General features: G+C 42.9%; 1 protein-coding gene across 11 annotated transcripts in view; it reads left to right on the top strand.

Annotated features, from left to right (window-relative positions):
- Window positions 1–25390, top strand: part of FHOD3 (formin homology 2 domain containing 3) — a 642552-nt gene that overhangs the window by 472059 nt on the left and 145103 nt on the right. For 6 of the 11 annotated variants that reach the window (XM_090049608.1, XM_090049605.1, XM_090049607.1 and 3 more), the window contains exons 11-12: window positions 15827–15928; window positions 19479–19853. The exons of the other annotated variants lie outside the window; for them this stretch is intronic. In XM_090049608.1, coding sequence (XP_089905734.1) covers window positions 15827–15928; window positions 19479–19853 — 477 coding nt within the window. The remainder of the gene's footprint in view (window positions 1–15826; window positions 15929–19478; window positions 19854–25390) is intronic. 11 annotated transcript variants of the gene reach the window in all.

The following is a 25390-nucleotide window of genomic DNA, read 5'->3' as shown; positions in this document are numbered from 1 at the left end:
CCCTCTATGCCAGCCAGATTTGGCCCATGAGCAGACAGGACATCATGTATATGGCCTAGCAGGGGGAAAAGATTGAGCACCACTGAAGTAGTTCAAATGAAGAACACATTAGGGCTGTGCAAAATTTTGATGGGTGTTTCATTTTGAATCCTTCTGACTCATTTTGAGCTTGAAAAAGCGAAATTGACATGCAATGAAAGGCTTCAAAGCAGCTTTGAAACAAAATGAGGGCATTTGAAACATTTCAGAAGTTTCAAAGCTGGCCTGCTTGCAGCTAAACAGAAACTAAGGAGAGGGAGGGGGAAGGACTCCTCTGATATTGATATCTAGCTCCTGGTTCGATTCCCCACCTCTCCAATCTTTCCCCCAGCTCTTCCCAGGGGGTGGGTTCCCGGCTGATGCGGGATGATAGCAGGCTGTCACTGCCAGCTGGGGATGGCAGTGGCTCTGGGCTATTTACCCAGATGGCAATAACAGCCTGCTGAAATCCCACATGCAGATCTGGGGGCTGCGCCCCCCAGGAAGAGCTGGGGGATTGATCAGAGAGCTGGAGAATCATAGGTGGAGTTGGCTAAGCTCCCCAGTCCCTGTGCGATGGTGCAGCTGCCGTGCGGATGCCGGGTGGGGGGAATACCCACTGCTCCTGCGCTGCTTGTGCGGGAGCTCTGCCTCAAGCCCTCAGAGGCCCCGATCGCTGCTGCCAAAGCTGGTGAGTGCGTGGCTTTATTTTTTTTTAAAAGCTTCACACTCACAGGCTGCAGAGCATGTGGATGACAGCAGACTGCCACTGCCAGCTGGGGCTAGCATGAACCCCCAAGTCTGACTGGCACAGCCCATGCCAAGCACCAGGAAGAACCCAGCCCTGGCACTGGCCCCAGCTGGCAGCGATAGCTTGTGGATCTGGGGGCCCATGTTCCCTGGGAGGGCTGCGGGGCTGTGCCAGACTACTCCCAGGGGACATGGCCCTAGAATCTGTGTGCAGGCTGACAGCAAGCTGCCGCTGTCAGCAAGTGATAGTAGTTCTGCTTTGAACAATTTGAGGTGCAGTTTCAGAAAAAGTCCTGCACCTATTTCCTTGAAACTCCGCAGACTTCATGCCCACAGACAGGGCTACCATTCCTGCAATTTTCATCCAAATCAGGCATGAAATGACAAAGTTATAGTCATTTTCATGATTCCCCATTATAGCCTATAGGCAAAACATCGAAACATGTCAAAATAGTGAAACAGTTTTGATGAAACAAAACAGAACAGTTCTTTGAAACAGTTAAATGAAATGTTGTCCCTTCAAAATGGCAAAACGGAAGTCAAAATGAAATGCTGCTGTTTCACACAGCGCTAGAAAATATGCTTTTTGCACCTTTTACCTAAACCAAAACCAAAAGTGATTTAGGCAATACTTTTTGCACAGACCAGAAGCTGAAAGTCCTTACTTTTAGAAAAATATAAGTATGTAATACAGTATAGAAGATTGTTTCATTTATAAAGCTTGATTGACCTCAGAAGTTTAAGATGTGTTTCCCATTGATTCTTTATATACAATAGTTTTTTTAAAAGTGTCAGCAACCTTTGTATCGTTAAATGTTGAGAGAGAGGAATTGACAGACGGTGGTTGTTTGCTTGCTTATATGATTTTATTAGATGATATAGTAAGTTTATCCTTTAACTTCAGATATCACAAATTCAAAATTAATATTAAATATCTTTCATTTAAGAGGAAAGGTGGATTTTTTAAATAAGAAAATAACTATAAAACATTAGTTTTCGTCCATGTTTTTTCTGAGTCTATAGTCCCACCTCTGCTCCCCACGCTGAAAAGTACCAGCAGTGTTGTACTAAGGGAGACATGTTACATCTGTAAAAATGTATATCAAAAGCCACGTTTGCATGATGTTTCCAAAATGGAAGCATCAGCTCCTGAACTCTGCAGACGTCATATTTCCAGCCACTACAGCTTGATGGTGACTTCTTTTCCTTCCTGTGTAATTCAACTCATGGAAATTACAGGAGGAAAAGGCCTGTGGGATCAGATCCAGTGCCCAGTGGAAAAACTGCCTTTTGATATTCTTTGACACTGGATCAGGCCAATTATCCATCCCATGACAAATGCAGGATCATTATCTACTGTCTATATTTTGGTGTTCTTCGTCTAGTTTAATTATAAAATACCATGAGCTGTGAGGCTTCCACCTCTTCCCTTGGAGACCCTTCCACAACATTTGCTTCCCCAATAGAACAAATGTTATCAATATTCGGCTCAACTCTCTAAATCTTAACATTACTGTAACTGTCTTGCTGGTAGTTATATGTACCTATGGGGCTTGATTCTGGCGTCTGGTTTTACAGTGGATTAACTCAGTTGAGCTACTTCTGATTTACACTGTTGGGAAATTGGAATCAGACCCACATACTGTACTGTATTTCCTTTTAGGCAATATTCTTCTTGGTTATTTTTGGACTACATTACCAAAATCACTGCAGGCTCCAAGCCCTGAGTTCTCCTTCCCACAGTATTCATGTTTCTTTTCTTTCAAACTCAATCAGATGGTTTGGCAATGACTTTGGCTTTGTTTACCACATCAAATAGGTTGTCCACAGTCATCTGCTTTATGTCAACAGATAAGATTTACTGCAATGGTAAGGAAGTAAGTCTTCCAAAAAAACAAAAAAACTATGGTAGCCATAAAGCAGAAAATACAATAGTGGCCAAATTCTTTTCTCATTTGCAATAGTCTAAATCCAGAAAGCCTGTCTGAAGTCAGTGAAATTACTCTGCTTTAATAAAGAGTGGCCTGGCTTTAAATTCAGGAACAGTTCACTGTAATTTTCAAGGGCAACCAAATGGAGAACTTGCAAATCTTAAAAGGTAAAAGTTTTATTTTTGTGGTCTAAACAAAAATACAGGCTAAAATCTTTTATCTGTTACTGTGATTTTCAAGGAGAACAGAACACAGCTTAAGTATGATTAAGTAAAATTACTGAAAAATTTGAGACTAATGGGGTAGCCAGACACTGCTTCATCTCCAGTTCACAAGTTTCTTTCATAGTAGATGTATCTGCATTATTAGCACAGAAGTGAGATGAACAAAGTTTGGGAACCTTTTATTCCTATTCAAATAAGACATTTATGATAACTGAATGATGCTATCATATGTGTTTTTTCTGCGCTAGTCTCAATTCAGTCTTAAAATCTATTTTATTTTTTAAATAATTAACTGCTTTCCATTGTACGTCTGTGTAATATTTATGAAAGCAGCTTTTTCTAACCACAACAACATGGACTTAAAGAAAAGTTTAAGGAATGGCCTGATTTTACACCATCGTTTCCATTTTCTGTTCTTGTACCAGTTTTTTAGTGGGTTGTGATCATGTGACCTTTAAGAAGAGAAATGGCTATTCCCTGGGTTTGCGTCTCATAATGTCAGTTTTTTAAAGGAGCTAAAGACATATGGTTGGCAATTCTCAATGTGTTTCTCATGCAACAGGTGCTCTTCATGAACCAATGTGTATGCAGCTGTAAATCAGAACAGCCCCTCTTTTCATTTTTCAAATGATCTTGATGATGAGCATCTTCCATAACATGTGACTGTGTGTTTCCTTTTGACTAGTATTACACAAAGAAAATGTTCTACCACAGCAATTTTTACTGCTGAATTCTGTCAGCAAGGCTTAGTAAGAAGCTGCAAGTAGATTTACACGAACAAAATTTATCAGGAGTTGAGCAGAGTCCCATCAATGTTTTATAGGAGACTTATATGTGAACTCTTTTTAAAATAATCTACGTAGGACTTTTAAAGTGAATAATGTAGATGTAGCTATGTTACTGAATTTATTAGACTTCCTTTTTATTTTAAGTTAATTGTTTACTTCTTAGCTGTCATTTTTTAAATTGCCAAAATAGTTATTATGGAAGACACTTAGAGCACAATTATATAAGAAAATAATTTTGCCTTCATTAGGATGTTTTGGTCTATAATGGTACCATATAAGCTGAACAGGCAGACAACAATTAGTTACTTTGGGACACTCTGGGCACATCTACATGAGATGCTATAATAAGTCAACAGTAGTGCCAATGAACACCTTTTAAGTGACACTACTGCTCAGTAGCGAAATAATACTGTGCAGTAGCACATCACAACACCAGCAATGCTAATATTCTACTGCACGGTATTATTAGGCCCTGAGGACTCTGGCTCAAAATCCCTGCTCCCTGTCTCTCTCCAGTGATGTTTGTCTCCTCTCTAGTCAGAGAGGTGTGCTTCCCAGAACAAAGTGCTGTAGTCCCTGCAGGTGTCTGCTAGGTCAAGGAAGGAGGAAAGGAGTTACCACATTAGGTTAGGAACACTTAAAAGATGTTCACTGGCACTACTGTGGACTAACTCCAGTTACTGTGCATTTATTTAGTATTTAATTATACAAGTACTAAATAAATGAGCAGTAACGTCTCATGTAGATGAGCCCTTATCAGAGCTAGAACAGCAGGCTTCTCTCATGACAGAAATATTTTATGCTTTAATGGGATGTCTGCTGCCTAAAGAAGAATACCCGTGTCCTCAGGCGTTTCCCTGTGAACCTTCAGTCTTGTTTCCACATTTTGAAGCTTCCAGGAAGACTGCATCAAAGAGGACAGAAGCAGAGGTTAGAGACCAACGAGAATACAATATGCATGTGATGAGTATAAAATTCTTGTTTCACCTATAGAATGGGGACCTTGTGGACAAGAAACACTTTGCTCTATGAGTGCCCCAGGAGGATTATTTCTGAGTGGGACAGTAATGTAGTTATGGTTCTGGACCAGCTTTTCAACACCCGACTGGGAAGTGCCTTCAATGCTGAGAGTAACTGAGGAAAGTTCGAGGTTTCCTGAATGCATAAAAAAAGCATCACAGTTGATTTGAATTTAAGACAGGGTCTTATCCAGAAGCCAGGGAAAAGATTAATTGTTATCTAGAAATGGGACTAGGAGCTACAGATGCAAAAGCAGCAGCCTGGTTATGTTTTGCATTTGGAATTCAAAGACATTCAGCTGGTGGAAGGGAATATGGCCAGAGACATAGTTCTTGGTTTTACCAGAAAACTATAAATAAAGCTGCAATCCTGAAGACGTTCTGGACTCTGCTAAATAACTGCAGATCCTTAGGAGTTTTTCTCTGCTTCATTCTGGACTGTGCTGAATTTCTGTCTAGCTCGGCTGGAGTATCCCATTAAATATTACTCTCTGCTTCTTGTAGAGGCAGACCTGCAGGAATGGTTTGGTCTAAAATACAGCTGAGAGGTTTTTACAGGGGTGTTTTAATGACCTGATCATAACTATTTTTTAATTTTTCCAAACATTTACCATGTAAGCATTTACAGAGTTCTAGTTCTAGTTACAGTGTTTAGAGATTAGCTGACTTTCCTTTGCAAGATCTGATATTTCGAATGCAGTGGAAGAATATGATTCAAAAATCATATTGGCAGAATTGAAGTTCGAACTGCAGAGGGCTGTGGTTGTTGTTCATAATACTGTGTCTTAGATCTTTTTGGTGTGACTGACCTCAATATGAAAAAAGAGAGAGGGGAGAAAAGTCAAAAAAGGTCATATGTAGTACCCAATTGGGCTGTTCTAACAGAGGAACCATTTTAACATGAATAAATACAGTGTGTGTCATTTAAGAGCTTTGGGACTGAAAAAAAGCTATGAATTTACTTGGCTTGTATACTTACTTTGTCTCAGTATAAACAAATGGTTTTCAACCTTTTTACACCCAAGGAACCCCTTATTAGACTCAAGGCACCCCTTGGAAAATGCCAGTCTTCACTTCTTTTTTGGCTACAAAAAATGGGTGGAGAAATTCTTCTTTTGCAAAGGACTCAGAAAGACCACAACAGTTCTTAATGTTTTTCTAACACTGCGGAGTTCCAACTTGAAATTTCTGGGTTTATCTTATGAATCATGTTTGTGTACATAACAGTGATAATATTGTGTTCTACTTTGTGGCACCCCAAAAAGATCTCAAAGTATCCCAGTGTGCTGTGGCACCCTGGTTGAGAATCACTGATACAGGGTGCGTACACGCATTCAAATCCTTCAGAAGAACTCTCCCAGGTTTGCTTTCCTGACAGGAAATTGACCTGTACAGAAGTTCAAGCAGGAAAGCAAAGAGCCTGTAGTGCTGACATAGGGCACACATTTCAAAGAGCTTCCCAGGCTTCTTTCTCAGCCCAGCAACAGTGACATAAGCAAGGACACAAGTCAGCAGTGATTGGCTTGCCACCCTAAGGGACCAAGCCCTTGAGGACTCTGGCTCAAAATCCCCGCTTCCTGTCTCTCTTCAATGATGCTGTGACAAAGGAGATCCTGAGTTTGTCTCCTCTCTAGTCAGAGAGGTGTGCTTCCCAGAACAAAGTGCTGTAGTCCCTGCAGGTGTCTGCTAGATCAAGGAAGGAGGAAGGGAGTTGCCACATTAGGTGAGGAAGTGGGTGGGTCTGTGCCTCTCCCATGTACAGAGCTCTCCTCCCTAAACTCTTTGCACTGAAGGCACTAACAGATGTGGTGTTTTGTCACACAATCAGGCACCTGTAACACTCAACAGTCATGCACTGACAGAAGTGCATGGCTGTAGAGCACTTTAAAAATGCCTGATCCCATGACAGTCTGAACCCTCAGCAGCCCAGCCCTACCCCCAGTGCTGTCTCCTGAATGGGAGGAGAAGAAGGAAGGAGAGGGAGTTCTGTCTGGGGTTTGCCCAGCTTGTGCTGGAGGGTGGAGTGGAGCTCCCTCCCCCCCCTCCTCACCCCAGTGCCAATCCACCCATCAGCGCAGTTTAGGCAAATGCCAGCCTCAGCTCTCTCCACTCCCTTCCCCCCAGAGCTTGGAAGTGGGAGGGGCAGGGTTAGGGGAGAGTGGCTACAGACATGCAGCTGCTCCAAACTGGAGCTCAATCCCTCAACCCCCCAGACCCAACAGTCAATGTCTGTTGGGTTGGGCAGAATGCTGTAACTTAGCGGTTCCCAAACTCTGGCACATTGTGCACCACCAGTTTAAAACAATGCAACCTTACAGAGCATCAGCAATTTTTTCAGTTCAATCTTAAGAACCACTAGCAAATTTTTGTCATATAAAGTAATTATAATAAATCTGCTAATGTGTACCACTGACAGGTTGTCTGAGTGCCACTGGTGGTATGTGTACCATGGATTGGGAACCGCTGCAGTAACTCATGGTGCTTCCTGTGAAGTGCCATGCATTACAGCAAAGCACTGTACACCTGTCAGCACCGTGTGTTCCAGCCCAGCTGCAAGTGGCCGGGGACCTGCACTTCCCAGCACTTAAATGCTGCCAGGGCTGGAGTTACCCTTATATGTGGGGTAGGGGTTGGGTAGGCTGGTTCCTATCTGTCCCGAGTGGACCCCAAGCCACTGAAAAAGTCTGGAGCAGAACACATCTCCTAAGTGCTTCACACAGGGCTTTTCCAGCCCAAAGCAGTCCCTGTGGGAGGAGGAGGAGGAAAAAAGCAAAGTATTGATTCACAAGCAACTGGTGCCACCTTAGGTGTGGCACCTCAGTGACTGGGAGGGAGGTCTCCTCGTGGCAAAACTCACAGCCATGCTGCTCTCAGAAGCGTCCACGGAGCTACACTTGGCGCTCCCACTCCATGTCCGGTGCTCACTGGGGGGCACCGGCTCTCCTGCCTGCCCCCCCCCCCCCCCCGCCGATCGCCTAAGCAGGAAGCGTGCCTAAAGGGGTGCACCAGTGCTCTCAGAGGATGCATATGCATCCCCTGCGCATCGCCACTGTTGGGATTCCAGCAGATAGCTCTATGTCTGCTGTCTGTAGAGATGTTCTGTTTCCTGAGAGAGAGTCTTCAAGGAGCCGCTTTACTTGGGTTGCTCCCAAAGTATTTGTTTCCCAAAGCAGCCACTTTTACTCTGGAAGAAACATTACAAATGTCTGTATTCTTATGGTTTCTCTTGAGAGAGCTGGGACTCACCCTGGAAAAACTGAACATCTGTCCAAGCCCATAAGCAGTGCTTATTAACTACAAGAATAACCTCTGCATACTTTTCAGGATGCTCAAGGCAAACAAGCCATTACTTGACCTCGCCCTCTAGTGTGAGGCACTGTAAAGTTTGCCTACTTCATATAAGTACCCCTGGATAAATGCACGCCTATCCTTTCCAGATACCAATGGAATTTATATTACTGTTTAAAGTAGTATAAGTTACATGGGGATTTTGTTCCTCTGTGCAGGACCTATCTTTTTTCCTAGCATCATAATTTGATCAGTTGAAGTTTTGGCAATTTTTCATTCCTTATCCTTGCACATAAAGCTAATTGAACCTGTTCCATCAGTGAAGGGCAAGGCCATATTGGAAATCTCTTAAAAGGAGGAAAAGAGAACTCTTTAAAAACTGGAGGTCCTTCCAAGCATTTGTTTGTTTTATAAGGTCTGAAAGCAGTTGACTGTGAACTATAGTGTTTAACTTATGAAAGTGGAATTTGAGTAATAAATTTATGACAATGACAAGCATTCCTGGAAAGAAATAAAATTATACCCACCATGACTTGTAAAGGCCTCTCCTTGATGGAACATTTTTCATTTTCTATTTATTCACCTGTAAGGAGTTCAGGAAAGCAGCTTTCCAAGTACTGTGTGAGAGGGAAAGCAGGACTGATATTTGAAGGGAAAAAATATCTAAAACAAAAGTAAAGTATATGCTTTGAAACCAGCACTAATATTTCATTTTAAAGATAAAGTTGGAATATATAATACCCACAGTTATAATATCTAATGTTAAGGGACATGGCTTGGAGTCACTTCACTGAGATATAATTAACATTTAAATAGAATAATTAAAAAAAAACCTAGAATAAAGAGAACTTGCCTGCTAAATCTTAGGTTTTAAACCTTTGGTTTTTCACAAGAGTTATAACTGTGGATAACACCCTGCAACTTAACTTTGTTTCCCTAGCTTCATCATTCAGTAGTAGACTATGATGTAAGACAGTGAACTTGGTATGACTCCACATTTATTACCATTAATCTAGAGGCTTCATAACTTGGCTCTCAAAATATTTCTTTTCTCAGACCACGTGGCCAACAAGGGTCCATCTTTTAAAACTCAGGCTTAAGGCCTGTTCATTGGATCAAGCACATAGAAATTACAAGAAAAAGAGTTCAACTTAAAGTGTCATTGCTCTTAAATGTTATTGATTTTATTCAGAGCTGAATTACTGCTAAATAAGGGTATAGGCACACTTTTGTAGCCATTTTTAGAAGGGAATGTTTCAAAAGAGCAGAAGCCATTACATTCTAATTACATTCTGGTAGCTTCAGCTTTAACACTAGATGAAGCAATGTGAAAGTTGGATCAGTTTTGGTTCGTTTGTACCAATGGCCCTTTGCGGGGAGCAGTTCATAAACTGTGGGGGGGAGCTGTGCCTGGCGGAGGACAGGGATCCACCCTTCCTGAGCAACTCCCTCATATGCCCTCCCCACACCCACAGTCCCACCACAATCCACCCACAAACCCCACACCCCCAAGTCACCCCCACAAACCCATCACCCACATAACTGGCCCTGTGGTCAGGAGTGAGGGGACTGGGGTGGGAGGCAGGCTGTTGGTCGAGAGTGAGGGGCAAGGGCAGGGGCACTGTCATATCAGTTCTGCTTAGCGCCGAACATCCTGGTGAGCAAAGTGGGTAGGAGTGGCTCTGGTTTTTCCATGACAGAAAATCCAAAAGTCAATGCCAAACTGTTTAGATATTCGGAATTTATTTTATTATGACAATAGTGGCACTGGTAGGCTTCCAAATTGCTTTAAAATAGTAAATATATCAATAAAACATTGTCCAACTGATTTGATCTCTCTAGTGGTCTTTTGTTTTAGTTGTGGAAGAACATGGATTTTGGGGTATTTTAAAGAGTGACTTTGGGATTTTTTTTTATCAGGGATTTTGCAGTTTTTAAATAGGCAACACCAGAATTCCTGCTAGTGAGGCAAGGGGCAGGACCCAGGAAGAGGAGCCTGCTTAGAGCTGGCATCCAGGACCCAACTGGAGGTGGCCCCAAGTGGCCAGGAGTACATGCTTTGACAGTTCAAAGCAGGCTACCACTGTGAGAACATCTTCCAGGCAATAGCTGCCCAGATGGCCAGGCAGTAGTGCTGCACAGAGGCTAACTAGGCTGCCCCAGCTGACTGGCAGCTGGCCCAGAGGAGCAGATGCCTCCAATGTCCATGCAGTCTTCATCCAGGTCTGGCAGGTGTGCAGCTTTGGGGCCACATGCTGTTGCAGGTAGCAGCAGGTCAGAACCAGGCAGCAGCCCCCACTGCCAGACTGCTACAGTGGGTAGAGGGTGCAGGGAACTCTCAGGGCTGCTTCAGCAGTCCAGCTGGCAGAAGGGAGGGGTAGTGTCCCCAGATACCAGTTGGCTGGGCCTCCAGAAGCTCCTGTCTATTTGTAACACTCATGTCATGGGCTCTTAAGCTCACCTGGCTAACTAGTAACCCTGTGTGGAGGTAATGAATGAGTAGTGCAACTAAATTTTTGGGACAAGTAATGAAAAAAACAGGATAGGAGTTTTGTGTGGGTCAAAGGGTCAAAATATAAAAATAAGTGTGCTTGAGGGAGACACCAAACAGAGCCCCCCAGGCTGCACCCACCAGTCTTCAAAGGCATCCAAGGAGCTAGTGGACACTGCCCAGTGGTGCTGTGCCCAGAAACAGGCACAGGCAAGTGATAGGAAAGTAGCCCTGCAGTCCCCGGGCACTTTCCAGAGCCTCCTTCTTGGTCAGGTACAGAGCCTGGAGGAGGTTGACCAGGAGGTCCTGGGACTGGTGGGGCCACAGACGGGGTACCCAAAAATAAGAAGGTGGGGGGTGAAGTTCAACCAAAACCTCAGGTGGAGGTTCTGGAGGTGGAGGTGAAGGGGCTGCAGCCTGGCACACTGGAGGGTCATGTGCGCCAGGGTCTCCTTCTACCTGCAGAAGAGGCAGAAGACAGGGTGTCTGTAAAGCTCACCACATACGCACCCATAGCGATGGCTGTATGGAGGAGCCACCAGCTGAGGCCCCCAGTGGTTCGTGGGATAAGGGTGCAGTACAGGCTCAGCCACTGAGGTGCCCCAGCTGTGCCCCCAGAAGCTCCTGAGAACGAGTACCCCGAGCAGCTTGCCAGGGCATCTTTTTATACTGCTGCAGATCCAGTAGGAGCCAGGCAGGGTTATTTTGCCCCAACTGGCACAATTTGCCCCACATCGAAGTGCATGTTCAGTTATATGCACTGAGGCAAATAGCCCCAGCTCAAATTTGTACCGCTTCTATTTGAGCTGCTGCAAGCTCACGTGCCCATATGTGTGGATGCTCCCAAAAGAGTCAAACCAAATCAAAGTCAGGCCATAAAAATAAAAATCATATTTTGAACAAGGATTGTTAGTGATCATTATTTAATGAGACTTATTTTTAAACTTCTCACACAGTCCAAATGATTTGGTGAGACAGAGTATTATTATAAGAGCACCTTATTGCCAGTTTCTATAGATCAGATTCTGATAGACCAGAGTCCTTACCTTGCTTTGAAAAATTCTGTTGTTATCTAGGAACAGTGAATACTATCCTATGTTGATGATTCTTTTTTGCTGTGGATGTGGGGGAAGGCAGGGAGCATGTGTGTGTGAATGTTTTTAGACTGAAATATTTTCCAAGCTACTTCCTTTAAACTTTTCTTGTGGGGGAAGGGGAGAAAGAGAGAATTTGAGAAGGTCCTGTGTTCCAAACTGCATGTTGGAACATTGTGAGTTTGAGAGATTTATATTTTGACAAGTATAGTTTTTAAATTCTTTACTATAGGAAACAATTTCTTTGTGTTGGTGTGGGGGTGGACTAGGTAACCTAATAAATATTATTCATCTTTGGGCTCTAGGATTTTGTGATATAGTACAGGGTACTGTGGTGCTTCTAACTCTTGAAAAAGAATTACTCACAATTTTTAGAACAATCAAATACCATGCTTTTAAAGCCTTAACCCAGAACTGTTATTTTCTGTCTGTATTAATATTTCTAATAATGACTGGCTATTTGGCAGACTTAGTTTCCAGGTCAATGGAGCTCTCAGAGGTTTTCCTAACCAAATTGTAGTCTATGCAGACATTTGAGTTGGACTGCGCTAATAAATATTTACAGCTTGGACTTAAAAGGGTTGTGTAAGGGAAATGTCAAGAAGTGTGTGTGTGTGTGTGAGAGAGAGAGAGAAAGAGAGAGAGAGAGAGAGAGAGTTATGGCCCTTACTTAGCTCCTTTGTCTTTACCTCCAAATAAAATTGCAGATTGCCCCCCCCCAACTCTTACTTTTTCGTCAGTTTCTTCTATGCTTTTATCTCTTAAATTATATTTATTTGGGCAGTCATGTAATGTCAGCAACAGGAACAATCTGACAGAGTCAGCTTTTTTTGAATTAGAAAAAAGGAAAAGGATAATCTATTATTTTTAAAGCCTCTGCCTAGATTGCTTTTTGATTCCCCTGATGGATTTTGTATAAACTGAACTTTATACCTACATGTACCTTGAAGGGGGGCTGTAAGCACTTTACTGTTTAACTTTGGGTTCTTGTCAAGGAAACCAGTGAGCAACAACTGTGCCCTACTAAGTGACCATTAGTTTCTGTGACCGCTAATAATCTCTTTAAAGTTTTTTTTTCCCCTATTGGTGGATAACAGTAATCCATGTTAAAACTGGAAATGTATGCATAATTTATTCTGGAATTTATTTTTAAAACACTAATTGCCCTCTTTCTAATCTCCCACTTATCATGGAACCTAGGCAACCCAATGATGATATTAGTATTGGTTGAACGTGTCAAGCTAGTCAGTGTTAACTGCAAAAAGCCATAAAGAATAACCATTTGCCTTGAACTGAACTAGATAGCTTATCTAGACTGCTGGTGAAAACTATAGTGACCTTTGCAACTTAATTTCACTTAAAATTTCTACTGAATCATCTTCTTTTATCTAATCATACTGCTGCATTGTCTACACGCACACACACACACACAGATAATGTTGTAATGTAGTATATTATGGCTAGTATCTTAAAAGTGAAGCTATCAATTAAGGAGAAAAGTTTTGACCTCTCAGGCTGTTGCAGATATTTTGGGGGGAAAAAGAAGACAGAGATGACCAATAATCTCATTCTTTCATTCATCCTTCTACCACATAAAATATTGTGCATTTCTGCCCTCTGCTCTCACCCAACCCCCAAGAAATTACTCAAAAACTCCAGGCTCCCCTTTTTTCTCATCCTCTCCTGTTTTGGTGCCTCATAATTTTGGCACATCTCTAGAATGAAATAAGTAAGAAGAGAGATGTGAATGGGATTTTGCAAATCTGTTTTAAGAATGGGATGAAGGGAGGCAAGCTCACTTACAAGAGTTCCTTGGCCCCTCCTGTGCATAGTTCACTGTATTTCACCACCGGTGTGCTGACTGCCTCCAAGGTTAGTTGAGCTATATGCTTGTCTGAGGCTAAAACGAAAATTAAGGAGGATATGGAGAGCATGTGTTTACCATATGCATGTGCTTGCTCCTCTGTCCACCTGGCAATGAGTTTAATTTTCTTTTAATATTGCCCCCATTTTGGATATACAAACTATAGAGTCAGTAACACTGCAGAAGTCTTTGGTTTGGAAAGACAGGCCAACTTCCTACAAAATGTGCACCTCTGGATGAATACCCAGTGCATATGTGTTAATAGCTGATTGTAAACTATAAGAAGGCAAAACAAAGTGAGTTACCACAGGAATTGTCCATGTGTAGATTATTTGAAATGTGATATTTTGAAGCAATAGAAAAATGTCTGCATTATTAGTTACATGCTGGCCAGAGGTATACTGCAAACAGACTTATTAGTTTACAGCACTCCCTGTAGGTGCAAAGAGTGATGACCTTAAGTCCCAGCCAATTATCTGATTTTTAAATGACCTGCCCTGAAGTTGCACAAACTATAGCATGTGAAGAGACTTGCTCTTTACTTTTTCCTACAATACAGTCAAACCACAGTGTCTGAATGAGATGGAACTGAAAGAAGGGCCAGGGTTTTAGACATTGATTAGTGTCTTGTTTTGCATAAATACAGAGCACCCTACAGCTCTCAGGGAACATGAATTAGGATTCAGGGAAGTCGAAGAGGGTTTTCACATTGATTCCTTTGAGAACAGGTTTTCCCTCTTGTTTTGAAATAGTTTGGGAGCCTCGCTTTGGGCAGCTTCTTTTGAAAATCCATGATGTTTGAAACTTATGCATAAAACATAAACTTGGTAGTTAGCATAGTAATGTTTTATTCATGTTTCCTTTATGACGTGGGTGCCTTGGCATTTTCCTCTTGGATGAGGCTTTGGTAAAATCATCTTAGTAAAGCTGATTGGAGTTAACAGTACAGTGATGACCCAGGTTGTATAGCCCATTGCTTTCATAGGATAAGATATTTGATTTTTAGATCTGTAATAGGTAGATATGTGATATTAAAGTGGTTATACCTTGCCTGAACAATGCTGCTAAAAACTTGGTAGTATAAGAGTAATGTTACAGCTGTGATGGTCCAGAAATTGTCATCAGGGACCTAATGAAGAATGCCCTGCATTCAAAAGCTTGTCTAACTTTATCCAAACTGCATAGTTGGTCCAATAAAAGACATCACCTTAAGAAATCCTTTCCTCTCACTTAAAACTTGCTAACATTTATCTTTTATTCAATATTTATTACTTGTCTGACACACAAATATTCTAATTTTAAATGTTGGAAAACCCTTTATCATGTTTGCATTTAAACAAAGAAAAACCCAGCAGCTAAAAAAGTGTGTAGAAGATGAGGACCTTACACATTTTTGTGACATTTGTATGCTGTTTTAGGAAAATGATACTTTCTTGCATATTATGTTCAGTAAATCTTAAGTAAATCAGATGAAGGACTGGATCTACTGTAATTTTTAGGTGACTGTAAAAACACAAAAGAAAATCCTTTTTAAATATTCATTAAATATATTATTTGAGAGAAGTATAATGCAGCTAACAAGTTCTCATTTAACTTACATGGTGCATAGTAAGTCTTATACATGACTCTTAGTTCTTATCTGCCAGCCTGCTAGCTGAGTCAAAGCAGTAAATTTTAGGCAATGCTAGCAGCTATCCACTTTCTGTTGATGGTTAAGTCATTTAACAGCATCTAAAAACTCAAATCTTGCTATGTGCAAATAGTTCTTTAATTTCTTGCAAGTCTGTCTTATTTCTAATTTTGATTGACACCATAATTTTCTGGTAGAGGTCTTAGCTATTAAAAATATTTACATTTTTATATTATGATGTGCAATGCCATTTTGATACCATGTGTATTGTGTTTAATGTCAAAGTGGCATAACTTAGTGCATTATAATTTGCACTTTGGCATCAACAAGGAAAAATGTTTGTGGGTGTAGCACACCAGCAAATGACTTGTTTCCCAACATTGGTCCATACAGTAGCTGCCTAGGAAGCCTGCAGAATCCATTTTAATAATGAATAATAATAATAATAGTAATAATAAATGAAAAAGTCAATGTGAATGTCTTTGTCCTGGTTATTTGAATATCAAACCACTACAAGCAGTGCATATAATTTTCTAAAGATCACATTCCTTAGTAGATTTATTTGGAAGTTGATCATTTTCTGTGTAGTACTGTAGCTATTTCCATCTGCTTTTCCTTCCTTTCCAAACTTTATTGACTTGAGGTTTTTTGTGGCTATCTCATACCATTTTCTCTTCCACCTTCTCTCTTTCCTATCGTTTGCATGCCTCTTTCCTGTGTTGATGTCAGAGAGGAGGAAGAGTATGAAGAAGAGGAAGAGGAACAGCCAGTCACAGAACCTAATACTGAGGATGAGGGTGAGGAAGATGCCAATAGGCAGGTTGAAGACAGGTACCAGGATTCAGTGTTGGTCCCCCCACACCTTAACTCCCAATCTCACCTCAAAGCTCTAGCATTGATTCACCTCACTGATTTATATTATATATAGTACCTCTCCATCCTTTAACATGTGTTCCTATCTCAGGTGGAAACTTTTGCATCCACAGTATCATTGTTGTTATTTAAATGCAGCTAATTATAAAAACTCAATGGACAACATATTAATTACCCCTTGTTCACCTCAAGTCAAAACTATATTAAAAATCACAACTGACCAATGAAAAGATTCAGTAAAGAGCTTAACAAGGTACTAAACTTTGAGCATGTGCTTAAGTTTATCCCTTCCAGCTAAGCAACGGTGGCTATTTTGCTTAGTTGGGGCATCTGTGTTCGCTGCTGCTTTGTTAGTTTTTCCAGTACCCATCATCACAGACAAAAATGTGCTTATTTCACAATTACATTTATTTATCAACATATTTATTGAAACAAATAATAATGCCATTTCTGAATGACTGCCTCCTGGTTATTTTGTAATTTTTATTTAATTTTTTTTAAATGCTCAGGGGCAAACCTGAGAGATGCATATCATTTTATATGTGTGCACATTTGTGTCTGAATGCGTGAATGTATAAACAGCCTAGCTATCAAATATTTTCTCAAATGTAAAATTTTCCATGAATTTCTGCTGTATGTGTGGATTTGGCCATAGCAACCTTGTCCCAATAAATAAATTGGAAAAAAGAAAATATGCTCTCCCTTCTAGACAGCCATTTGATTTAGGTTAAAATGTTTGGCTCTGCATTTCTACAAAATGAGATTGGATTTTTTTCCCCCTCAACCACATTCATACAGACTTCTACAGCATGGAAGAAGAAAAGGAAACAGTTTAATGTGCCAATTCCAAAGAAAATATTGTAAAGTTGTTATTAATGTCTTCCAGTCTGCAAATCTAGCCAGTGGCCACCTGAAAATATAAAATTAAGTGATAATTTCCTCAAAGCCAATTCCTAAAGTTACAACTAGAAAGTGAGTTCCTAGCAAATTACCTGAATCTGTGACAACACCATGTATAGAGAAAGAGTTGAGTTTTATAAAGTTTGTGACATATTTATCTAACTTGTGGGTATATCTACACATGCATTCATGCTGGCTTAAGTTTACTGTGCAATAAGCAGGAATTGGCCAGTGTCTATACATGGAGGCATTAAAGTGCATTAATGCTGTGTGTTCTCTAACTTGGGACTAAAGTTAGACCCAAGTCAGTCCACATACACAGTGTTACTGTGCAGTAAGAAATCTACATGTATTACTATGCAGTAACTAATTGGGCATAAATTTGATACCTGCGTGATGCAGGTATCAAATTTATATTCAAGTCAGTGTAAGTGTCCATATTTACTGCACAGTATGGGTGTGCACATGTAGAAGCACCCTGTATGACCTAAGCAGTGGGAAAGTTGTTTCAAAATATTTTGTCAGGAAAAATGGAACTATATTGGTTTAAGGCTAGGCTTTTCTATTAAGCACAGCATGTGAAGTGGGTGAGGGTTTCCAGCTTACCTAGTGTGCTGCTGTTGTGGAAGCATTGGCCTCAAAAATACTAAAGCTTATTCTTCTAGCCCAGTCAAGTTTGAGTCTTCACTATTAATCAACAGCAGATTTAATGTGAAAGAGAGGGATGATATTAGCAAAGCCTGTTGTCCTCTCATGCAGACTCCTGTAATTTAATGATTAGCCACCACATAAAGAACTTCAGTAGTGTATGTTAGTTGCTTTGTGGTAGGTCTACTCCTCCCACCCACAGCCTGAGTACTCACTCTACATAGTTGGAGCACAAAGGTCTAGGGCAGCTGAAATTAACCTAGTGGTCCTGTATAGGTCATGGTTGCTATTACCATCTACGCCTTCCAGAAACAAAAGCTAGCAGATTGGCATGAATGCAGATACCATGGCTCCTCAAGAGAAGGTCCTGGCCCTTCTCTTTCACAGTAAGGTTGTGGACAGGCATTACATTTGTGGTGCTAGATACATCTGTATAAATGCACTACTAAAACCTAACAGCGTGGCTAAAGTACTACAAAGAAGGTAGATCTGCCACAAAAAAGTTCTTATTTCAAGCAAAAACATCTTTGTGGTGCTACATTTTGTAACCCCACATGTAACACATAAAAATGTCACATTTAGTGCTCCAAAAGGGAGGGAGGGATACCAGCTGGCTCTCTGATAGCTAGTGAAGAGCAGAGCTGCAGCTCTATTTGCTGTGGTAGCTGACACAGCTACAGCTGTGGTGGGGACTCTGCTATCACCACTGTTGCTTCAAGGACTGGTGCCTAAGCAGCTGATGCCTGAAGGAGCAATGTGAAGAGCTCCTGCTCCTGTAGGGTGGCATCAGTAGAGAGGGCAGATCCTTCTGCCACAAGCAGTAACAGCGGTCTAACACAACCCCTGCCACTGCCGTCTCTGCAAGTGCAGCTGTCCTTGTCCCTGCTATCCCTGGGGATGGCAGTGAGGGGCAGGGGTGTCTTTGATAGCTGCTGGGCCCGATCTGAGTTCTAGAGCAGCAGCTGTCAAATATAGACCCCACTGCCTACAGGGGACAGGGCAGGCTGTTTGATCTGGCTTACTGGCAGGCTCCCCTGTTTGACAGTGGGGGAGGAAAAATTAGCCCCCTATTGCCTCCTGGCTGGAGAGCACACTGCTGAATGCCTTCCTAGTAACTTTGTATTGCTCTAGGCAGGAGCCTCTGCATGCATGCCTGCTGCATAGAGCTCTGTTTTTATAGCGCTACAAATGAATGTGTGTCTGCAGCTTAACAATAACCTGGTATGGGTGGGATAGATCAGGTCAATGCAAAGAGCTTTTCTATTCCATTTGTTTTACTGGTATCTCTGCATAGAATAAATTATATAAATGACACCCAAATATAAAAGGAATGAGCACTATGGAAGGACGTAAATAAACAAACAGCTGGATGCGTTATTGCTTTTAATGCCAAAATGGGATTTGATAGACTGCTGAATTGGTTCAGTTATGTCTGCATCTTTAATAAATGTGCTGATATAAGTGATGTCTTATGAGACTACCAGATTATAATGGCATAAGTGGGCATTACAGGGCATACAGAATGAATATTAAATGATCTGCTCTGTGGGCAAGATGCTCCAGTATGGTATGGTTATTTTGTACTTCTCTGGTGCAAAAACCAGCTTCCCTTGCACTTGTGGATAGCACAGAAAACAGTAGTGGAAAACTTGGAAAAGACTAGATTCCTAGCTCTGAATTTCTGTGGATTAAATCCCTTCCCTTCCTCAGCCAAACCCTTCCATTCTCAGTTTTTTCTGATCCCCAGAAAATACTTGGCATTATCCTTCAGGATACAAAGCCCGGTGCTTCTTGGCTTTTTAAAGTGATGGTAAAAGGCTACATTTGAGAAGCTTTTTTTTGGCTTGACTCTTTCAGACTCCCTCCCACCACCACCCCTAACTGTTTGATCTTTTGATGTCCTTTTTACTTGTTTGCTCTGCCTACCCTCTTTTCTTCCTTGCAACACTTTCCCCTGCAGTGAGATTCCAGATGCACAGGAGGTTGCAAGTGAAACCCTTTCACAGAGTTCTGATTCTTCGACTGTCTCAAGTTCTGTTTTCCAAGCCGAGAAGCCTCCCTCACACTCTAAAGCAAAGAGTCCATCCAGCAACTCACCTTCTCTTGCTGATTCATCTGTCTCATACTGTCATTCTATTTGTTCATCACCATCCTCACCTGCATCCGTTTCTTCAAACTACCAAAATTCATCAGCATCCATTACACCAAAGGCATCTCCAACAGTAGAAAAATTGCCTTATGTACCACACAGTCCTTTTCACCTCTTCTCCTATGACTTTGAAGAATCTCCGGCATCTGGGAAAGAAAAGGAAACAGAGGTGATGAGGGAAAACAGGTAGATTTTACACAGCTGATATTAATTTGTAGATAAATTAATAATACCTTTCAAGAGCTTTATAGCACTGTATGCTGTGTTGCGTTGTTTCTAGAACATGCTATATTAGTTTTAGTCATGTAAGCCCATATTTTAACTTGATTGATACTCATTCTTTGGTCTTTATTGCCATTATTTCACCCAGTTCCTCTTCAAGATATGTAATGCATATTCACACATGCAGACACTGACACCCACCCCAGCAGGTAAGTGTTTGTGGTGGGGAAGGGGCAGGGCAGGGTGGGGAAAAGGGAAGGTGCTAGGGGAGTACATCAAGAAGCGGGGGAGTGTGCCCCTGTGCCCACTCCTAGGAGCAGGGACAGGGGGTGAGGACAGGGATGCCACTCTGCCATCCCACAGCCACCTGCACGGCTTTGTGGGCAAGTGGCACTGGGTGCAGCAATGGCAGTGCGGTGGCAACCACCGTATACGAGCCACATACATGCCGCCCAGCTGGAGGGTGAAAGTGGGGGATTGCATGCAGTGGCATGCCCCACAACTGGCTGCATGGCTCCATGGCGGTGCAGGGTGGTGGTGGCAGCATGCAGGATGACGGGGCTTTGCGGGCAAGTGCTGCCAGCGCGGTGCCATGCCCTTCGCCCCTGGATCCTAGAGGTAAGTGGGGTTTGGGGGCTGTGGGGCAGGGCTGGGGAAGATGATTGGGGGCTGAGTGAGTGGGGTTGCTGCTGGCCCCAGGCAGCACATAGCAGCTGGGAGCAGGGCCAGGGGGTGAGGGCAGGGGTGCCTCTCTGTGTGGGGGGCTTTGCAGGTAAGCAATGCGGGGCACAGTGTGGTGGTGCCTGTCATGTGCAGGCTGCACACATGCTGCCCAGCCGCCTGCCCAGGGGAGGGGGAGGCTGACAAGCGGCTGGAGCACAGCGTAGCGCAAGGTGACGGTGGGGATGGCTGTGTGCTGCCCGGCCCCCATGCCACTGCCACCACCGCCCAGCAGCCAGCCGCACAGCTCCAGGCACAGCTCCGCGGCAGCAGCGGGAGGTTTTATATGCAGCGGCTGTCACTGCCATCATGGGCCTCTAGGTAAGCAGCAGCAGCCACTGCATGCAAGCCCAAGCCCCCCCACCCCATCCCATCCCTCGCTGTGGCTGCAGAGCCGGCCATGGAGCTGTTCTCTGTCCACATGCCAGCCTCCCCCTCCCCCTCCCCTGGGCAGGCGGCTGGGCAGTATATGTGTGGCCTGCACATGGTGGGCACTACCACACTGCACCCCACATTGCTTGCCTGCAAAGCCCCTTGCTGGGCCCCCAGCCCCTCAGCCCTAACCATGTTCCCCAGCCCTGCCCCACAGCCCCACTTACCTCTGTACTCCAGGGATGAAGGGCAAATCTGAGCCTGAGCCTGCCCTTGGCTGCCTCAGAGGCTCAGGCCCTGCCCTCCCCGCTCTCCCTCTCCCTCCAGGCAGGGCTGGGGGTTTCTTGCCCTTTTTGCAATTGGCTCTTGCAGGCTGGAGCTGTGCCAGTCTGCAAGAGCTCTTTGAGACTCTGCCAATTTCTCTGCTAAAAAGAGAAATCCATGTTTTCTCCAATAAAAACAAGGAATCTGTGGTTTTCTCTGTTTTTCCATGGAATATGAAAAACACGGATCCCTGCTAATCACACATTAAAAATTGAGGTTCCTTTTGAATGTAAATGTTCCTTCTTTCTATTTTCTACTAGGCCTCCTCTAGTCCTTGATAGTGATCTTCCTTTGCTGATAATGCTTTTGCATAGTAGAAAGAATCAGTGGATTAAAGCAGGTTCCAACATGTCTCCTATTCCTTAATAACTGCAGTGGAGTTTTACCCTGGCCACCTTCATTTTTCAAATCCTTTTCATGGGATCTGGGGCCTAGTTTAAGGTGGGTTGTCTGGTGTCACTTCCTCATAATGAGAGGCTGGACAGTTTTAAGAAGACCTGAGTCTGCCAGACTAAACAAGGAGACTGATTCCTAAAAGTACAGAGGCCAGTGAGACAGGGACAGAGGCATTTGACATTGGTGCACCAAGGAGGAAGGGCCAGTGGAGGTGATGAGCACTTTCGGGGTACATGGGAATGAGTGCCATCTGTTCAGAGGGTGCTAATCAAGTCAGTTAGGTCCATTGATCCCCTCCCCACCCCACCCCCCGTCCCCTACCAGTTCACCTAAATAGCGATCTTTCTGGTATCCACTGCTATTTATTAATGCAAAGTGTGTTCCCAGGCCCTATTGTCACTTCCATCTCTTAATGATACCCCCTTAGCCTTGGCATTCTTTTTCTGAAGAGGAACTCTGCACTGCTGGCTGTTTAAAGGGGAAGAGGAAGGATAAAATAAAAGTACTAATGAGCTGTTAAAAAGCAAATAACACTGTGATGTGTTTATGTATAACCTTGTTGTGCTGGGTTAGCTATGTGAGGATTAATTAGACTGACAGGCAGTGTGAAGACTTAAACCCACAAGCCAGATACTAATTCAAATGAGGTCTCCACTGGAGTGCTGTAAGAACCTGCCAGGGTGCCGCACCGCTCGTGCCTCTGCTGTCAGGAATCAGGTTGGAAAGTGACAAGTGGCCGTGGAAGCTTCTGCTGCAGCTCTTTCTGGTTTGACTCTGACATATGTCCTGAAAGCAAAGGTATGTGGGGCATTCTGCTCCGTGGTGGTGGCAGCTTGGAGATAAATGCTGCTGCCATCAGGTATCACTGCACTGCATGTTTTCAGGAAGCGCATCGGAGCCAAACCAGGAAGAGCGGCAGCAGAAATGGTGTGCCCACCTGCGTACCGTAATGCAGGCAAGCACACCTTGCTACTGCAACCACTAGTCTGAAAGCAGAGGCATGCAGAACAACTCCATCTGCCCTGCATGTCTGCTTCCAGAAGTTTCCAAGCAGGGTTGGACCAGGAGGAGCTATGACAAGAGCACGTACTGTTGCCACAGTCACTTCCCAATCTGACTGTGTAAGCAGTGCACAGCAAAGATCCACCTGGCTGTGGCTGTGGTAACAACGGGGTGAATATAATATTACAATGACCTGACTGGTTGATAACACATGCATTAATAATAGAATTATAAAGTGTGTAATATGTATAATATATTTCAATTAAGGGGGGTTTAATGGAGTTGCCTTAAATTTTGAAAAAAGTTGGAGGGGTGCCTAGAGCCTAAAAAGCTTGAGAACCACTTGGGTAGAGGATTATCTCTAGAGATACTTTCTCTAACCTTCTGGCTTTGACGGATAGCAAATCAGCCATTAACCCAATCAGCAAAAAAGACAAGCAGTTCTTTTCTGCCTCTGGGAAAGGGGCAGACATAAAGAAAACACAAAATACAGTGGGAAAGTTTGATTGTTAATAATGGGAGAATTTTCAAGATTTGCCTGACTCTGCTTCTCTTGAAGTTGGTTGTAAAATTCCTGCTGCATTCTGGGAGTAGAGTCAGGAGTCAACCCAATGCCAAGTGCTTTTGAAAATCTTGCATTTCAGTTTTGAAACTCCTGATTCTCAAAGACTCTTGCTCTTAAACTTTTAGCATGGTGCATAGAATAAAATGCACACCACAAACACAGGCAGAATGGTACAATAGCAGTTCAGTAGAATTTACATCTTAAACACCTTTTAAACCCATCCTTCCTGCCACTGAAGTCTACTTAATGCTGTAAGTGGAACTTCTCATATGCCATCCAAAAGCCACACGTACTGTGACATTAAAGGCCTGGGAGAATATATTTGACTTAAAGTATCTTGTCAACATGTGGCATAACTGTCTGAACTATGGCAATTGAGGTAGGAAACTAAGAGATCTTAAGTGAGAATATTTGCCTTGTGTATTGAGGAATGCCTGTTAGCTTGATTGCCTCAGACTAATGTCTCCGCTATAGTGGAAAATAAAGATATGACTCGTGTCTCTCAGACCCAGATCCTCAGAGGTATTTAAGCAGTAGTTCAGGTGATGGAGAAGTGGTATAGCATGCTGCCTGTGTAAATGCAGCTTCATAGGAAAGCAACCATGTTTTGCATTTACTGCAATTTGACTTTTTTGTCGGTGTAATTCTATGCAGATCACATCACAGCAATCCAATTTCCAGCTGGTAAAGACATGTATAAATCATGGTATGGTTTATATCTACAGAAAACAAAACCATGCACCAAAATTAAGAAACTCTTCTGACAAGCATAATTACCTTGAAGTCTCATAAATGAAAAATATTTGTATTTCTTATAAATACCAGGATTTTTGTGTTATTACCTTGCCTAAAGGCATAACATTAGATCAAAGGAAGTTTTAAAAGAAACCAAGGAGCAAAGGTGAAAAATGACTTAGAAGAACATCCCAATATACACAACAGCCAGGTTTAGAGCTGTGAAAGGCTGAGTCCTCAGACCAAATACTGTTGCCAAGCCTGAGAACTGGGAACTGTTAAAAGATCAGCACTGGGGAGAGTGAGGAGAGGAAGGCCTGCCAGATGCTACAGACCAATACTGACTGACTGAGGGCATGTCTGTACAGCTGTGTCAGGTTGTCCCATGGGCCGGCAACATTAAAAACCCTCTGCTTACCCCAGCAGCAGTCCAGCTGCCTCCAGAAGCTCTCCCAGGTTTCAGGGCCTGAAGTCAAGCCCTACCCTTGCAGCATGTTCAGAATTCATTTTGGATTATAGTCACAAGCACAGGAAGTTTGCCAGCATTAGACTTCCTGCTCTACTGAACTGTAACAGAGCCAAACTGGAGGAGGAGAAGTAGCCAGCAGACTTGGTCCTAGAAGGGCTTGGGTGAAGTTCCTCTACAAATCAGTCTGACCATTCATTTACTCCTCTTTCCTTCTGTGTTCGGTATGCAAGCGCAGTAAAGTGATGTAGATGGGAAGGCATATCATTTTTTTGAGGTGTAAGACAAACTAAGAGTGAGCCTTAGAGTCAGTTCAAACAACAGCGTAGACATACCATGAGAATTGGAGAGAAATGCATGCAGCTCCATGCATTTTTATCCCCTAAAGCCTTACAGGAGGCACTCAAGCTAAATCACATCTATCTGGGGACTTGAGAAGAGAGTACAAATGATCAGTAAGACAGTGTGCATGTAGGTTTGTGGTGCTTTAAATCTGTTTCTCTGATCACTTTTCATCTTTTGGGCTCAGTACAGACAGTCAAAAAGACTGAGATTAAATTGATTCAATTTTCACAGGTTAGTATAAGCTGCATAGATTGAACTAATAAGTAAGTGAACAGGCATTTACTTTTGATTCTGGAGAGGCAGCTACATGCCTGCAGTGGCCCAGGCCAAAAGCTGGGGGTGAGAGGAGGTGCTAGAGCACACCTTCCTGCTCAGCTGGAGCAGGCTGCTTGGGCCACGGCTAGCCTACCCACCCTGTTGGGAGGGAGGGGGAAGAGGGGGTTGCAGGGAAGGTACAAAGCATCCTGGGATGCTGGAGGACTGTGAGTCAACTTGAATCTGGGGGGAATCTGGGACAGAAGTTGAATAAACTGATTTAACCTACATCAGTTAAGTCTGATACTATATCCATCCAGG

This window comes from Crocodylus siamensis, chromosome 5, assembly GCF_052110815.1.
Source record: "Crocodylus siamensis isolate JL-2025a chromosome 5, ASM5211081v1, whole genome shotgun sequence".
Taxonomy (NCBI): Eukaryota; Metazoa; Chordata; order Crocodylia; family Crocodylidae; genus Crocodylus; species Crocodylus siamensis.
This window is presented reverse-complemented; position numbering and strand designations above follow the sequence as displayed.